Raw genomic sequence first — 18,376 nt, 5'->3', positions numbered from 1 at the left:
ATCAACTGCTGGAAGGCTTCACCCGGACTCCTATGGGAGCCGAGCTATGCCCGCGATTTCACTCACAGGTAAACTCCGTCCGGACTCCTACGGGAGCCGGACTTCGTCCCTGACCTTGATTGCAGGTGGACTTCGACCGGACTCCTATGGGAGCCGGGCTCCGTCCCCAGCTCTGGCTGCGGGAAGACTCCGTCCGGATTCCTACGGGAGCCGGACTTCGTCCCCAACATCAACTGCTGGAAGGCTTCACCCAGACTCCTACGGGGGTCGAGTTCTGCCCGTGACTTCACTTACAGGTAAACTTCGTCCGGACTCCTATGGGAGCCGGACTTCGTCCCTGATCTTGATTACAGGTGGACTTCGACCGGACTCCTATGGGAGCCGGGCTCCGTCTCCAGCTACCGACTCCAACCGAACTTCGACCGACAAGTCTGGACCCCCAGGCAAGCCACAATAATGGCCACGATTCTGCTCCACTCCCTGCGGCGGACCCTACGCAGCTCCATTACTCCCTGGCAGGCCCTAATAATGGCCACGATCCTGCTCTACTTCCTGCAACGGATACCGCGTGATTCTCCCATTCTCTAGCAAGTCGCGACAACGGACGCCGCTCCGCTCCCCGTGGCAGACTCGACGTGGCTCGCCCCGGTGATAGCCACGGGTCCACTCCACTACTCTCCACAACAAACTCCTCCTGACTCTGGACGGCCCACTACCAGACGGTTACAGACATCGCAATCAGTTTGTTTCCCCTTCCACCTATAAAAGGGAGACCCCAGATACGTTATTCTCTAAGCTTTCGTTTTTACCTAAAAACTCTGCTAAAATTTTCGTTCGAGCACTCCATTCTTGTTGAGGCAGAGAACTGACTTGAGCATCGGAGGGTCTTGCCGGAGCAACCCCACCTCCGGTTTAGACTTCTTTTGTAGGTCCCGACGGCGACCGCGACTCCCTCGACTCCAGCTTCTCCGGCGCAGGCGGATTTTTGCACCAACAGATTTGTTGGCTTAAGGAATGAATACTAGATTTATAATTAAAAATAAAAATAAAAATTCTCAAGATACGTTTTCTTCTATTACTTTGAATTTTCTATTTTCAATCCGAACTTAATTAGTTATAAGTAAAATTCTTAAAACTTTAACTAACTCGAATACAACTTAGCCCACGGTACCTGTGGATACGATTCTGACTCACCCTATCTATATAGTTTGAGTTAGATTTATTTTTGACTGCCCATGGCAGCGATCAGAACCCTCCGCTCCCTGTGCTCAGTGCTCACGTACACTCTTGACAGAAGCCAAAGGCCCTCGGTTTGCTTCGAAATAACTAAAGCCACTTGCTGCTTGCACCTGTGGAATGCATCAATCCTGACCAAGCCGTAACACCACGACACTAAGATCCCCTCGGATAGACCCCTGGACTCTACCACGTAGGTGCTCTATGTCAATGGGATCCGTCTTCTAGCTCAAGCAAGGCTCATCTCTGACAAATGGGTCCCAAGCAGGATGCAGATATCTAGGTTATGTTGCTGGATCAGTCTTTCGAATGTTGTCTAGAATGAGGGCTTCCCCATCCCCGGGCATTTCAGATCAGCACCGTCATTGGGGTGACTGGTGGGAGAGGGGAGCCAAACCAGTACTCCCCTCAGTCTGCATGTCAGCCTCTGTCCAAAGAAACATCGAGTCCAATGCTGTCGGACTCTCCTCCTTCCCCTGGATGGTCTGCCTCAGTCAGTCCATTGCCTCTCCATGATCTATGACCAAGCCTTCCGACATGGGATCCATATGCACCACATCGCCCTCCATCACAGGCGCCCACTCTTGCTTAACATGACCCATTGCCATTGGGGCCTCAGGGTCAACCACCACTGCCTTTGCCTAAAGCGCAGCAACTTTCCCTTTCTCTGGGTTCAAAACAGAAAAAATGAAGGCCCCAGGGTTCCAGAGGTAATTGACAAATCTATTTGGGCCTCTGAGCAGGCTAGAGCTTTGCCCTTGTCCCTATTTGATTTTGTAGAACTCTTTCTGGATCCATTGAGCCCCTTCTCCCGCACACTAGGTTTCAAAAATGCTCGACCCGCATCAAAATCGCTAGGCCAGCTGCATTTGGGTTGGCCTGAGCCTGCTCTCATCGAGCCCGCCCCACCAACCAGCAACCCAAATGGCCTTTCCTTCCTGTCACAGCTCGACGCCAACATGCTAAACCTACTAGCAGGTCGGACCATGCTCGGGCTTGAGCCCATGCCAAATATCGTGCCATCCTTTGCACAGATCTCCCTGCTATCTCCTACCCCCGTCCAGCCATTGATCCAGGCCTAGATCGGGGGGCGGTGATTACCTTCATGCAATTTTTGAAGGTTTGATCCGGCCATCAGATCCGATAGGCAGATCAGTTTGATCTAAGCCACCCAAAGTTGGCTCATTTCCGAGTTGGCTCGGCCTGGGACTGGACTTACGGGCCTGAGTTGACTCGGCCCCAACCTTCCCTTTGCCTCACGACACCGCCGGCTCGGGCAGTCAGTGTTGGATGGCAACGAGCTAAGGCCCCATGCGCTGCCCACAGTCCGCCCGCACCTCCTTTCCTCCAGCTCAGACCATGTTCTCCAAGTAGAGGCCGGCCATCGAACCCCCTCCTTCCCCACCGGTCGGGCACTCCACCGTGGAATGGAACCGACCGCACCAGAGGGAAACGCCGCTGAGGTTCTCATAGATGAACCTCTGCAACCAGGGGCCCTCTGGTCCATCGATCAGCACCTCCGGCCTCAATGGTCGGGAGAGATAAGTCGGACACAAGCTTGGGCGAACCCCAGCCATCTTCACTCTGTCGTGCAATCATCCACCATTGTCAGCTCACCGGCCAGATTTAAGATGCTTCGCAAGGCCGCCTCCCCCAAGAGCTCCATCGGGAGTAGCGGCAGTTGGATTCAGACCAAGGCGGAGCAAATCGCCCCCTTCGATGGGCAGAATCACGGCCGCCATGGCTCCACCGCCAGCGCCTGGCCGACGACAACCCAAGGATGGCCGAGAATCGCATCCCTCTTCCCGGTCTCCGAGAACTGGAACATGAGGTGGCCCTGCTCCATACTGTAGCCCGCCATCTCCCCCTTAAGGCCTACCCGTTGCCGAAACTCCCGGACCACCACCTCTACCACCACTTTCCGGCCAAGACTCCTTGCCATCGCTGAGGCCATCCACCCCTTCATATCCACCCTCACAGTCACCGACTCCTCCGAAGCTTCACCACCTCTGAGAACCACCGAGCGAGCTCCTCCACCTCTTCCGGCAAAGGTTCAGACGACACCCAAACTGTGTACCCTTGCACTGCTTGTTTCCATCCCGAAGCTGGCCAATCCCTCTCCCCCCACCACGCGAGGCTCTCGGGCGGTGCTTGGGGCTGCTCGCCATTCTTTTCGGTGCCACCGACTGCTGCATCCAAGTCGGTCTCTGGCAATCACGTCAGAAAAGTTTCGAGCACGAATCTTAAAGCACCTATGGTGACACAAAAATGGTCACTGTTCAAAAACGGTAACCAAAATTGTTCCCTCTACGCTTTGGATAGTTTGGCGAAGCAAACGGGCTAAAGCCTAGATGAAATGGTTGGGATATCCTTGTAACTATTACCTGCTGGACCATTTGGTCAGAATAGAGCAAATGGGCAATTAATATCTCTCATCTTCATCCGCTCATGCAAGGAACTCAATCTATATAGGCAAACGAGCAATCTCTCTCTTGTACTGCACTCCATCTCCTAATGTCTACCTTACTCCCCTCCTCTTTTATCACCTCCTCTCTCCTCTCAACTTCTAACTTTTTTCATTATCTCAATAAATCCACTAGGTTTCACACGTCCCTGACGTTCACAAAAAAGAAAACAAAATCACCTCTTCATATATCAAGCAAAACTACACTTTGATAAATTTGGCGATTGCATATTCTTTGAATTGTCGATAGAGATGGCAATAGATCAGGTATGAGTTACGTCGGCCAATATCCATATCTGCATCATACTTACATTGTACCCGTCTCGGATCAAAATGGATCAAGTAGCGATGTGAGTCGGATCGAATTAGATCGAGCAAGGAACTCATCATATAAATATTATAAAATAATTATAATTTTAAAAGGAGAGATTTAGATTATATTATATCAAGTTTGATTTGAAGCATGACATACTATTATCCATACCTGATGGGCATCTTCTTCTTCGATGGACTCCCGATCGGAGTCAGAAACTTAAGTCAGGAGGAAGTCTAACTCCTCCCTTCCACTCTATTTAAGAATCCCGAGCTCTCCCTTCGAATCCCACATCGAAGCTCAAGAGATTTCGCTAGAGTTCATTGAAGCTAATGATCTCCACTATCATGGCCCAAATACTATTACAATCAAGGTCAAAGATCTTTAATCTTCAAATTTATCCCATTTTCTATCCTCTTTAGCCTTTAAACTATGGGTTCTGGCTATCTATTATCAGAATTTTCTTGAAAGAAGCCAAACCATGTTTTTCTTCTATTTTTCCATTGCTTTTTTTAACTTTCCTGATCATTTTTCCCACCGACCACCGACCACCGACGACAGACCTCTCGGTAGCCACCATCACCCCAACTAATGCTGACCACAGGTATGGCTAGTGGGAGGTCCTTTGTTTCAGGAAAAGAACAGGAGAAACATGAATCCCTTGTTCGACTAAGAAGAAAAGAGGAAGAAGAAAGAGAAGGAAAAAACAAGAAGAAAAGAAGAAAAGAAAAGTAAAAAGGAAAAGGAGAGGGAGTCTCTCTCTCCCTTCTCTCTCTTCACTTGCTTTACTTAGTTCCTCTCTCCACTTTCTTTCTCTAATTTCTCTTTTTAAAAATTTCTCTCTCTCTCTATATATATAGTTTTCTCTTTTTGAGATTGATCTAGTAAAGGACTTTCTTTCAATAAGTTTGGTCGATTTTGATAAAAGGTTCTTAACTTACCATTGTCAGATGGCATGCCAATACCCACATTGGCTAGATCAGATTCTACTAAATGTGATTAAATATGATTTTTATTGAACCATCTATATACTAGTTCAATCATGATTTAATAGAATCATCTTGATTATATCGATCAGGATCTCGGATACTATCACATAGTCAGTTTTATTCCATTCTCTTAATTTCTCTCTTCTTTTCTATCATTCTCTCTATGTACTTGATTTATGAATCCAATGAAGGATTCCAATTCCTGTTGCTTTATATCAGAATTGACTTGATAGACAAACTTCAAACCATCTATATTCTAGTCTAATCTTGATCGGATGAAATTAGATAACCAAACCAATCTGAACTATTAGATACAACTATCAATCAGTTTTGTCTTTCTTAATTATCTGTATCTTGTCTAATTATTGGACTTGATTATGTATAGAGATGTAGTCATCTCAATAAAAAGATATTCAGTAATGGGATACCATGATATAATTTACAATTGAGGGGTTTAAGGATTTGAAAATTTTTTGGAATTATTTGGATTGTTGGAGTATGTATAAGACGAGTAATGTTTCACTTTTTTTTTAAATTTATTAGTAAATTATAAAATATTTTATATATTGAATTATGCATGATTTATGAATTGATATATGATATTTTAAATTGCTAATTTTTTTTTTTTGAAATGTTAAATAATTTATGATCGAAGATATGGACTTTGATATGGATTATATTGATTAATTTTGATGTTGCATTGTTTATGGGCTTTTAGAGTTAGAATATGAAATATGTTTTAAAAAAAGTGTTTTGATTTGAGATGGATTTTAACCCATAGTCTAATTATTTTTCATATCTTGTCAGTAGAGGTTAAGTGTTAGTATTTTAATATCCTATCAATAAAGATTATATATTGATATTTTAATATTCTACCAATGAAAATTATATACTAGTACCTTGATACTATGCTAGTGAAGATTGTGTATTGATATTTTGATATTCTACCAATGAAAATTATACACTAATACTTTGATATCCTGCCATTAAAGGTTATACAATGATATTTTAATTTAGTTCATGACTATCGAAACAAACATAATATTTTGAAAAAAATTGATTTATGAATAGAAATAAATTTTGAAAAAATTGAATTTGCATAAATCTTATTGTGATTAGTATTGTATATTTTAAACTGAATTTTCAATTGATGCATCTTGCATACTTATTTGTAATATATTTTTATTATTTGATTTATCTAGCTAAAATATTCATTACTTATCAAAATTGTTTAAAAGTGAAATTTAATAATATTAATATTGTTTAGATTTAAATTATTATTATTAATTGAGATGCATCAATAAAAAATTATTTGATATAAAGACTTTTAAATATATTTATTAATTATATTGATTAATTGAATTTTAATTTTTAATTATTTAAATTAAATCTAATGTGATATATTAACATCATATTTGAAATACATTACATACTTATGAAAAAAATCTTTTATAAATATATAGTAATTATCATGAGCCCTAGCTTACGATTTCAAATCTAAGGTGTGGCATTCTCCACAATCATTCAATCTTCCAAATATCAATCATCACCAACCAACATTGATTCAAATTTGCCTTCTATTAGCAGGTGAGAATAGATAATTGAAGGATTCACTTTAAAAAAAAAAGAGAGAGAAGACAACTTATTTCCCAAATTTTGCTGACATTAAATATAATAAGGTCATCATTATCCATTCTTTTGGAAACCGTTTTGACATTAGCGTATCAAAGCTATAATGCCACAGTTGCCATGACTTTAAGAATAGACCACGATATATTTTTCAATAATATGCCTGACTGGAGAAAACATATAAGCTCACACTAGCTACAATAATCCCTAGCATCCATCATGAACAAAGTCCCGTTGAATTATCTTGACACACTTCAGTGTACTCAGTCCTATGATTGCTTAGAAAGGTGTGAATCCACAATATGGTATGATGAAAAACAACATGGTAACATAACCAGTAAACAAGATACTACGAGATACTGCCATTCACCTTGTGCAGAAATCAATTGGGACTTAAAAAAAATAAAAAAGAAAGAAAACGTTAAAAGAGCAAGCATAAAAGTAACATGAATAACTTATAAGCTATAGCAATAACATCTCTTTGACAAGGACACCCAAACTAACAGTATAAAACCAGAATCCAGGAGGCAAAATAACAGCAAACAATGAAAACAAATATCAGGAGGTCTGATCTCAGAATCCATGAGGCATCTCCCTTCCATGGTAGAAAACCTACAGTTGGTGCAAGCAGATCCACTTAACTCGGTGCAACTTCATAGAGAGTAAGATCTGAGAACCAGGTTCCATCTTGGAAACCAACAGGCAGACCTGCCTCCCAAAAAAAAGGGAAAAAAGACAGTTCAGCAAACAAGAGAAAACTTGACAAAGCATCCAAAGCAAATGACATTGTGATGGAAAAATAAATAGGAATGCATCCTTGAAAACCACAAACCCCACCTGAATTCAACTCAAAATTTTCAGCAGTTTGTTAGTGGTGATCCACAGTAATGAACGTCTGAGATGTCAGAAAGCCTTTGTCTTGGGGACAATGTCGAGCTGGCTGCCATGTCAACCTCTATGGTAGAGATGTTCTTTCTCTTTTGCGTTTCCTGCTTTGGTTTCTCTTCTGATGTCTCGAGGATGGGACTCAGTGGCTGCTGCTGATTTTGCGGCTGCATCAACACAGCTTGTGCTTCCGCCATGATGGAGGGGCTGTCATCTGTAGCATACAATATCTTCTGGATGACACCAACAATCTACATGAACATGGCAGGATAAGCAAATTCAATTCCACTGCAATAATATTTCACCCTAATGCTACATATTCCCCTAAAACTCCATAGAGAATTAGTACTGCTGGGAAAAAAATTATAGAGAACAAGGTGAAGTTCTGGTTACAGGCAAATGCTCTATCTCTGGGCTTTGGCACAAGATCTCAATATCCCTCAATTTTGCAAAGTAGAAGTCCCTTTCTTTCTCCAGACTATCAACCAAAAGTTTCAACTCAGTGATCTGCAGCCAGGTTCATTCTTTTAGACTTTCCATAAGACCAGAAACCAAACCACCTTCTTAATATTAATCTAGTTTACCTGCTCATCATAAGCTTGTCCTCCAGCGTTAGTAGCAGGTTTTGCAGTCTTATGTGATGCATTTGCAGAATGTGCATCATTCTTCCGGGTGGAGTGTGATGCTTGAGCTTTGGGGGCAGCAGATGCAGATTTGGAAGCATGCGTAGGTGCTGTCCTTTTGTTTGCTTCCTTCCCACCTTTACAAGCATCTCTTCTCTCCATAGGATTGTAACTAGAAGACAATAAGATTGAAACATAAAAATATTCTGAAATGATAACCTTCAGCAAAGAAGTACTTGCATACAATTTAGTACCCTCAACTGACATTGCTGAAACTCTCTGTGATTATTTCCAATAGATGAAAGGAAAACAGAGGGGAAAGTATGATTTGAAATGTTGAATAGATTCTGTTAGAGAACAACAAAAGAAAATGTGACTTCATGAGGAAAAAGAAAAGTGTAATGTTCAGTATGCTTCTTATCATAACATTTACACAATGAGATCGACAGTGCTGATCTTATGTTCAAGATTTACACAGAATTTTTGTCTCCAAACAGAAGTCCAGGAAGCATCTTAATAAGACAACATTGACATTGAACGAATGGATTTTTACTAACCCAACAGATTCAGATGTAAAATATTGGAAACATACAAGCAAAAAAGAGAATAGAACTTACTTGTTTATGATACCACCATTGATAGAATCACAGTATCTCTTCATCCACTGCATGAATTCAAGGTTATCAAGGGGTCTTCCTTTCACGAGCTTGCTTACCTCAATATGCTGATAACCACAAAAATAGAACATATTATTTGAAGGAAATTAAGTCACATGAGCATAAGGACAATAAATAAACTTAGTTCAGTTTGTTTCTGAGCCCTGGGCAATCAAACTGTAAGACAAGTTTTCAATTCTTTCTCTAAGTTTGCTCAGTGCTCATTCTCTCAACAGGTTTTGTTAACCGTTAGCTATGCATACATCTCTGCTTCAACGGGAAAAAATTCAAAGTAACAGAGAGAACTACCTAACTAACATGGGCTCTTCATGTTTACATCTTGAAAAACAGAAGCCCAAGAATACACAAAAATTAATCCACCTCTACAAAAAGAATATCCCAAATTGTTATACAACACACAACCTGCTGCTGTGAATCACCAAATTGTAAATTTGTCCGTAGAAGGAAAAGGTAAAACAATAATTTCACTTGCATGAAATCAAGATCAAATCTACAGCTACAACGAGCATTCAAAAACTCAAGATATGTAAACTCTCCTAAATAATGATACATATTTCATCTAAATACATTATCATATCTCCCGTGAATATAACATTCAGGTCCATAAATAAAATTGCATTTCAGTTTTACTACTGCAGTACAAAAACAAGAACTTCTTAAACTCAGAGAATCATAAAAGCTCTGACGATAAAGGAAAATAAATCTAATAACCAGGGTAAACGGATACAAGCCCACACCCAGATTCCTTGCTTATATCTTGTTGCGGCCAATCGCCTCGTCGTCCGATCGCCGGGAAGCGTGCACCTGCAAAATGAAGTCCGCACTGACCGGAGGCGGCTCCGGCGGAGACCCTCCGACGGTCAAGTCAGAGAGGTGACTGGGCAACAGTGAAATGTAAACAGAGAGCTCTTATCGAGAGAGAGAGAGAGGGAGAGGAGCGAGCCTGGTGGTCTCGAGGTCGAGAGGAGGAGAGAGAGATGGAGCGGATCGATCCCTTGCACTGTTGCCTTCCCCGGTTTATATAGTGGAGCACGGTATGGCGCCGTCATTAATGGCGCAAACAAATGAGGAACTGTCAACTCACTGTGGACTGGCAGGGTCGCCGTGAAAATATCATGTCGCCGTGTGGCTGTCCAATCACCAGGGTTGACAATGCCCTCGGCGGGACAATGCCCCTAGGTAACCGCGCCGCATGTCCGTGTCAGAGCTGACAAGGTCTGGCGGCTGTACGGCGGTAGGAGGAACCGACCGACCCAAAGTCGGTAGCCAGCTGAGTGGTGTCGGGCCCCTCCGTTGGTCGGCGAGCCTTCCGAGAGTCGGCCATCGGACCTCTGGGTTCAGTCGGTCGGGGAAAGGTGCGCCCGACGTATCTTCAGTCGGTCGTGAGCCGGTAATTAGCCGGAGATGGCATCCGTCAGTCGGCCGCCCCGACCGACGATCGGTTGGTCTGTCGGCCAGTCGGAGTCGGTCGGGCTGCCAGTCGGTCGGGCCGTTAGTCGGTCGGGCCGCCAGTCGGTCGGTCGGGCCGTTAGTCGGTCGGGCCGCCAGTCGGTCGGTCAGTCGGCCAATCGGTCGGCCGGTCGGTCGGTCGGCCAGTCAGTCGGTCGGTCGGTCGTCCGTCGGGGTCGTCCGTCGGAGTCGGTCGGGGTCGGGGTCGTCCGTCGGGGTCGTCGGTCGGTATATCCCAACAGTTGCCCCCCCCACTCCTGAGCCCGATGTCGTGTTGGCTCGCGTGAACACATGAGCGACGGCTTCGGACGAAAGAGGCGGTTTTCCGTCTTTTCCTGCCCCGACTCTGGCGATCACATCAACGAACGATCCAATATCGGTCGTCCCGACTGTAGGTCGAGCATGCACGTCGGGTCGGAGGTCGGCCAACCTCCGAACGTTGCTCGTCGACACGATCATTCTACAGAATCTGATAGTCGAGTAGCATCCGACGTATTCGGATAGGATAACGATGGCAAGTCGAATATCCATTGTCCGGCCCTTGGTCAGACGTATGCGTTGGGATGTATGATAAACGGTGGCAAACCGAATATCCTTCGATCGGTCGTGACCAGATCGGTATGTCACAAATACGACTGCGGTCGTCTTGGCGTTTTGCCTTTCTTAGTCGAAGCTAAGTCGGCAAGTTAGCCAGCCGCATTAGTCGAAGCCCTTTGCCTTCAGAGGTGGGGGCCGTCGGTTCGGCGATCGGTGATCGGCCATGTTGGTCGGGGCCTTTTGCCTTCAGAGGCCGAGGCCGTCGGTTCGACGATCGGTGATCGAGCCGTTGATTCAGCGATCGACGATCGGCCATGTTGGTCGGGGCCTTTTGCCTTCAAAGGCCGAGGTCGTCGGTTCGGCGATCGGTGATCGAGCCGTTGATTCGGCGATCGACGATCGGCCGTGTTGGTCGGGGCCTTTTGCCTTCAGAGGCCGAGGCCGTCGGTTCGGCGATCGGTGATCGAGCCGTTGATTCGGCGATCGACGATCGGCCATATTGGTCGGGGCCTTTTGCCTTCAGAGGCCGAGGCCGTCGGTTCGGCGATCGGTGATCGAGCCGTTGATTCGGCAATCGACGATCGACCGTGTTGGTCGGGGCCTTTTGCCTTCAGAGGCCAAGGCCGTCGGTTCGGCGATCGACGATCGGCCATGTTGGTCGGGGCCTTTTGCCTTTAGAGGCCGTCGGTTCGGCGATCGGTGATCGAGCCGTTGATTCGGCGATCGACGATCGGCCATGTTGGTCGGGGCCTTTTGCCTTCAGAGGCCAAGGTCGTCGGTTCGGCGATCGGTGATCGAGCCGTTGATTCGGCAATCGACGATCGGCCGTGTTGGTCGGGGCCTTTTGCCTTCAGAGGCCGAGGCCGTCGGTTCGGCAATCGGTGATCGAGCCGTTGATTCGGCGATCGACGATCGGCCATGTTGGTCGGGGCCTTTTGCCTTCAAAGGCCGAGGCCGTCGGTTCGGCGATCGGTGATCGAGCCGTTGATTCGGCGATCGACGATCGGCCATGTTGGTCGGGGCCTTTTGCCTTCAAAGGCTGAGGCCGTCGATTTCGGCGATCGGTGATCGAGCCATTGATTCGGCGATCGACGATCGACCGTGTTGGTCGGGGCCTTTTGCCTTCAAAGGCTGAGGCCGTCGATTTCGGCGATCGATGATCGAGCCGTTGATTCGACGATCGACGATCGGCCGTGTTGGTCGGGGCCTTTTGCCTTCAGAGGCCGAGGCCGTCGGTTCGGCGATCGGTGATCGAGCCGTTGATTCGGCGATCGACGATCGGCCATGTTGGTCGGGGCCTTTTGCCTTCAGAGGCCGAGGCCGTCAGTTCGGCGATCGGTGATCAAGCCGTCGATTCGGCGATCGACGATCGATCGTGTTGGTCGGGGCCTTTTGCCTTCAGAGGTCGAGGCCGTCGGTTCGACGATCGGTGATCGAGCCGTTGATTCGGCGATCGACGATCGGCCATATTGGTCGGGGCCTTTTGCCTTCAGAGGCCGAGGCCGTCGGTTCGGCGATCGGTGATCGAGCCGTTGATTCGGCAATCGACGATCGGCCGTGTTGGTCGGGGCCTTTTGCCTTCAGAGGCCAAGGCCGTCGGTTCGGCGATCGGTGATCGAGCCGTTGATTCGACGATCGACGATCGGCCATGTTGGTCGGGGCCTTTTGCCTTTAGAGGCCGAGACCGTCGGTTCGACGATCGATGATCGAGCCGTTGACTCGGCGATCGACGATCGACCGTGTTGGTCAGGGCCTTTTGCCTTCAGAGGCCGAGGCCGTCGTAGATTCTCTGCTCCTTCGATCTTTATCAGGATCTGCGCACAAGGAGCGGGGAGAGGGGCGTAGGAGTTATACCTGCGATGCGTCGGTCTCGGACTCCATTGTCGGGGAAAGACCCATCTATCGGTGGAGGGCCTGCTGGGTTCAGCATGGGCCCGACCTTTCTTCCATTTTTCTTTTCGGCCCGTGCCTTAAGTCAGGCGCCGGTCGGAAGCTCCTTCGTCCGCGCGCATGTACTTGTACGTGCGCTCCAGCAGTTCGGCGTATGTTCGGGGGAGGGTTTTGTCCAGGGAGTAGGTGAACCGGGATGTCCTTAGCCCCCGTTTCATGGCCGAGATGGCCATGTCTCCATTGAGGTCCCGGACCTCAAGCGTGGCCGCGTTGAATCGCGTCACGAAGTATCGTAGAGTCTCATTTTCTCTCTGCTTGAGGGAGAAAAGACTGTCCGAGGTTCGTGGCGGCTTCCGACTGGTGCTGAAATGGACCACGAAGGAATGCTCGAGCTGCCTGAAGGAGTGGATACTTCCCGATCGAAGATCGGAGTACCAGGCCCTGGCAGCTTTGCGGAGCGTGGCGGGGAAGCCGATGCAAAGGAGAGCGTCGGTTGCCCCTTGAATCGTCATGAGAGCTTTGTAGCTTTCCAGATGGTCGATTGGATCGGTGGAGCCGTCGTAAGACTCCACGTGCGGCATCTTTAACCGACTGGGGATCGATTCGTCGAGGATGAGTCGGGAGAGAGGTTGGGCGGTATGGAAATCGACGTCGTTTGAAGACTTCTGCCTGTCCACCTGCAGCTGCGCGAGCCGACGGTCGATTTTCTCGAACCTGCGTTCGTAGTCGTCCGCTCGTCGATGCTGGGAGACTCCAGGAGTGGAGTCTCCGGAAGATTCTAAGAGTGAGGCCGACGGTGTGCGCGGCCGCTTCTCTTTCCTTGCCCGTTCCAGCAAGGAAGGAAAGGGCCGCTGGGACCGTCGGTCGTCGCGCCATGGTCGTCCCTCCCCTTCTCCGTGGGAGCGCTGTTGGGGGCGCTCGCATGGAGGTGACAGGGATCGGCGCGGTCGTCGGCGGCTGCTCCTGGAAGGCATAGGACGGGCCGCCGGTTGCTGCTGGAGGCTTTTGACTGCGTCGGTCAGTACGGTCATCTGTCGTACGATGGCCGCAATCTGCGCCTCCGTGGTCACTGCAGGGCGCGGAGAGCTAGGCTCCGCCGCCGGTGGTGGCGGGGAGGCCTCTTCCTGATGGGAAGAGCACCTTGCCGACCCAGTGATTCTCGATCGTTGAGCCCTTGTCTTTGTCATGCTGACCCCTTCCTGGCGCGCCAATCTGTTGCGGCCAATCGCCTCGTCGTCCGATCGCCGGGAAGCGTGCACCTGCAAAATGAAGTCCGCACTGACCGGAAGCGGCTCCGACGGGGACCCTCCGACGGTCAAGTCAGAGAGGTGACTGGGCAACAGTGAAATGTAGACAGAGAGCTCTTATCGAGAGAGAGAGAGAGGGAGAGGAGCGAGCCTGGTGGTCTCGAGGTCGAGAGGAGGAGAGAGAGATGGAGCGGATCGATCCCTTGCACTGTTGCCTTCCCCGATTAATGGCGCGGACAAGTGAGGAACTGTCAACTCATTGTGGACTGGCAGGGTCGCCGTGAAAATGTCATGTCGCCGTGTGGCTGTCCAATCACCAGGGTTGACAATGCCCTCGGTGGGACAATACCCCTAGGTAACCGCGCCGCATGTCCGTGTCAGAGCTGACAAGATCTGGCGGCTGTACGGCGGTTGGAGGAACCGACCGACCCAAAGTCGGTAGCCAGCTGAGTGGTGTCGGGCCCCTCCGTTGGTCGGCGAGCCTTCCGAGAGTCGGCCATCGGATCTCTGGGTTCAGTCGGTCGGGGAAAGGTGCGCCCGACGTATCTTCAGTCGGTCGTGAGTCGGTAATTAGCCGGAGATGGCATCCGTCAGTCGGCCGCCCCGACCGACGATCGGTTGGTCTGTCGACCAGTCGGAGTCAGTCGGGCCGCCAGTCGGTCGGGCCGTTAGTCGGTCGGGCCGCCAGTCAGTTGGGCCGTTAGTCGGTCGGGCCGCCAGTCGGTCGGTCGGGCCGTTAGTCGGTCGGGCCGCCAGTCGGTCGGGCCGCCAGTTGATCGGGTCGTTAGTCGGTCGGGCCGCCAGTCGGTCGATCGGGCCGCCAGTCGGTCGGTCAATCGGCCAGTCGGTCGGCAGATCGGTCGGTCGGCCAGTCGGAGTCGTCCGTCGGAGTCGGTCGGTCGGTCAGTCGATCGGTCGGTCGGTCGTCCGTCGGAGTCGGTCGGGGTTGGGGTCGTCCGTCGGGGTCGTCGGTCGGTATATCCCAACATATCTAATTCAGAAGCAGTGAAGTGAAAGGATCCAGAAATGAGTATTGAAATGCTGAGCTTAGAAAAGTCTTTTGTAATACCTGCAGTTAAATGTACAAGGAGGAATCACAGGCTACTGTTAATTTAGAAAAAACATGGTTGGACATGGACAAGAAACAAAAATACATGTGTTTGGTGTGGAGAGACCCTTTAAGAAACCAATCAGCCATGATCATCTTTCAATGAACGTTTATGATACGACATTACCCATTATGTAAGATGCACCTGGAAAAGTTGGATCGTGTTGTCTTCTCATTGCACTTTCTTAGCTAATTGCAAAACCAAGACTTAATGACCCCCACCCCCCACCCACACACGTGCGCACACACCCGGACCTACCCCCAACCTAGAGTAGTTAAGTGTGGAAGTAAAATCAATCATTGTTCGTACATGGATCTCTCTGGTACAAAATGAGCCACTTTAAATAAGTTCATTGCTTCGGCCTAGAATACGATTAATCCGGCATGGACTAAATGAGCTCCAAATAGTTTATTAGACAAATTGATAAATTTGATATTCCCAACCCACCAAGCAAAACCAATAATTTTTTTGTCACAACCAATTAAAGTTAAAGTTCTATTAAAAAGTGTTTCCATAGGGTAGAAACTTCTTTGCAAAAAATAAGAAAATTAAGGATACAATTGTATGTGATGTGACCAAAATTTCACCTTTTTTTCAGTTCTTTAGGATATGAGGAGGATATGAAGGAAAGAAAAAAGAAAAAGTGTATTAAACCTCAACAAAAATCTAATAAATCTAAGATCGAATTTTGGAGAACCGAAATGAAAATATGTATCCAGATCTAGAGCAGAATCCACAAAATCACAGTATAAAAAGAAGATACTTGAATGAAATATTGGGATTTAAGATAGAAATAACAGAAATATCTTATTTGTTTAAATCAATTTTCCAACAAGTTAACATATGTTTGCCATATTTTGTTTATATGTTAGGAAGATGGTTACATTGGGGGTCTGAGTGATTCAGTGCCATCATCCAGATTTTTTAATGTTTTTCAAAGATTTAGGAGCGAGAGATATACTTTCAGCGGGTGGTCACTTGAATATTGTAAAGGGAGTAGCATTAACATCTGGAATGTTTTGGCACTCATATTTTCCATTGTTGAAAGAAACCCTACCATCAAACAGGTCAAGGAGTGAAGAAATTCAAAAACCATCCCAACAAATGAAACTATAATACTGATCAAACTAAATGGCCTTTCTTTGCTCTTTTTCAATTAGTTATCATCAATATTGTTTAGGCATTTTGTATTAAAAAAAAAAAATTCTACCATTTGATAGACTAGAGGTCTAAACCATTCAGCTGTCACAATTAAATGACCCTCCGGTAATAAATTTCCCAATTCTCATTCCAAACCACTAAGCATTCAAAAGACACAAGAGAAGTATGCTCAGAAATTCCCAATTAGCAACAGAAATATGAGCAGTCATGATAACTTTTACCAAACAAAAGACCAACTTGACGGCTACAAGATATATAGCATTTCATATGCATAAATATTTTGCAATTTTGTTGCGAAAATGCAAATCTTTGACATCAATCTCGAAAACCCATAAGATTTCCTCATTACAAAATACATCCTTACCCTAGATATCGATGGACCAAGAAAGCAACAAAGAAATCTAAAAAATTTCAGGTATCCTGAGAAGACAATACATAAAAGGAAATTAGAAGAATTCTCGGAATATATTTCGGAAGAAACAAAAAGCAAATAATACTACCAAAAGAACCAGATATCAGAACATCAAAAAAGAACGAGGGAGTTAAAGAAGAGGATATAATGGAGACCTTGGTGATCTTGAGCCTGTTGAAGACTTCCTGGAGAACCTTGTAGTTCTGGATCATCTCGTACTCGTTCTTGGCGTCGAAGTTCACCTTGTGCATCGGCACCACCCCCGGGTGCACCGCGTCCATCAGCTGGCACTGCACCGCCCCCGATGCTGCCTATAATCCCATTTCATCTCATATCATCAGCACAAAACGAAATCAAAAAGATCCAATTCCTCATTGAATCAAGAACAAAGATACATCTAAATCTTTAAAAACAAAATGCCCAAGAAAAAAAACATGAATCATCAAAGAAAGAAAGAATCGAGAAAACCTCTTCGACTTTGGAGAGATTGAGCTGGAGGGTGGAGTTGATCCAGGCCAGGATCTCGCCCCGCCCCACGAAGTAGGCCGAATCCATCATCCCGATCTTCGCCGCCATCTCAAAACAAAGATCGCAGGGAAAGAAGACGAAAAGAATCGCCGCGCGAGAGCGAGAGGGAGATCGCAAGAGGGAGATTGGGGGATTTATTTGGGGTAGGGTTTTGGAAATTTGTTCTTCAATTTGGGAGGAGAGCGGGCTTTGGAGATTTTCCGGTTCTATGCGGCAATAAAAAGGAGTGGGATCCCTTCGTTTTTAGTAGAGTCTTTTTGATTTCAAATTTTTATTTGCCGCCTGGGAGGCTTCACGAAAGGGCGGTGGGCTGATGGAAGGGATTATTGATCGGACGGTTGGGAGGAAAGGGAATGCGAGAATGGTCCGGGGCTTTTTGGTGTAATTTCGGCGTTCTCTTTTGAAATTTTAGACGGCTTGTATCGTGTGGCAGGCCTTTTTCGTAACTTTAATTTTATTTTTTGACCGTTAAGCCTTACAAGAAGCATGTGGAACATTTAAGGAAGGATGGCAATGCCTTCTCCATTTGCCACATTTAATTTGATTCAACCGATTGTATGTCGGCTACTATTACCTATTTAATAGAATGCTCCAATGTGATTGGGATTTTTGATCCATTCGGTAAACGGTCATTCACAAATTTTTGATCTAGCTTGTGTTTGATCAAACCCATATCTGATACAGCCCAGCCCGATTTCCCCTCTAACTTCCCTTTAATTTATAGATCACTAAACTTTAATTCACATGGCTGCAACTCTTGGCAACTGGGCAAAAAGTTGAAGGTTCAATTCTAATGGAACTCTTTTACCAAAAAAAATATTCTAGCTGAACCCGCCCTCGAGTGAAATGAGGGTAGAAAAGGTGGGAAGAAAAATTCTTGGTGCATCGCGGATGGTATAGAAAATTCAATGTGGAATATACCATCTTATTCGATTGGTTCATATAGTCATCGCTTTTCAATGCACATTTAATGCTTACAACTTTATTTTTTAATTTAAAATTTTGAACGACGAAAATGTTTCTACTCTTTAAAAAAATTATGATATCTTATGTCCATACTATGATATCCTACATCTAAAAAGTTATAATTTTTATTCACAGAATATCATAATATAATACAGGATATCATAATATACACAGGATGTCATAATGTTTTCTAAAGAACAAGAATATTTTCGATATTCAAAATTTTCAAACATAAAAATAAAGCTGCAGGCATTAAATATA

At 46.3% G+C, this 18,376-nt stretch overlaps 1 protein-coding gene across 1 annotated transcript; it reads right to left on the bottom strand.

Annotated features, from left to right (window-relative positions):
• Window positions 1–7,059: 7,059 nt before the first annotated feature.
• Window positions 7,060–17,377, bottom strand: LOC105042800 (microtubule-associated protein RP/EB family member 1C). Its single transcript, XM_010920120.4, has 7 exons — window positions 17,090–17,377; window positions 16,777–16,932; window positions 8,757–8,863; window positions 8,101–8,311; window positions 7,910–8,023; window positions 7,469–7,767; window positions 7,060–7,339 (listed from the first exon to the last, which is right to left on the bottom strand). Exons 1-6 carry the CDS (start codon window positions 17,195–17,197, stop codon window positions 7,489–7,491), a joined length of 975 nt encoding a protein of 324 aa, XP_010918422.1. The 5' UTR covers window positions 17,198–17,377; the 3' UTR covers window positions 7,060–7,339; window positions 7,469–7,488.
• Window positions 17,378–18,376: the final 999 nt, after the last annotated feature.

The sequence above is a fragment of the Elaeis guineensis genome, chromosome 4, assembly GCF_000442705.2.
Source record: "Elaeis guineensis isolate ETL-2024a chromosome 4, EG11, whole genome shotgun sequence".
NCBI lineage: Eukaryota > Viridiplantae > Streptophyta > Magnoliopsida > Arecales > Arecaceae > Elaeis > Elaeis guineensis.
Note: the sequence above shows the minus strand (reverse complement) of the source record. Positions and strands in the feature narration are given on the sequence as shown.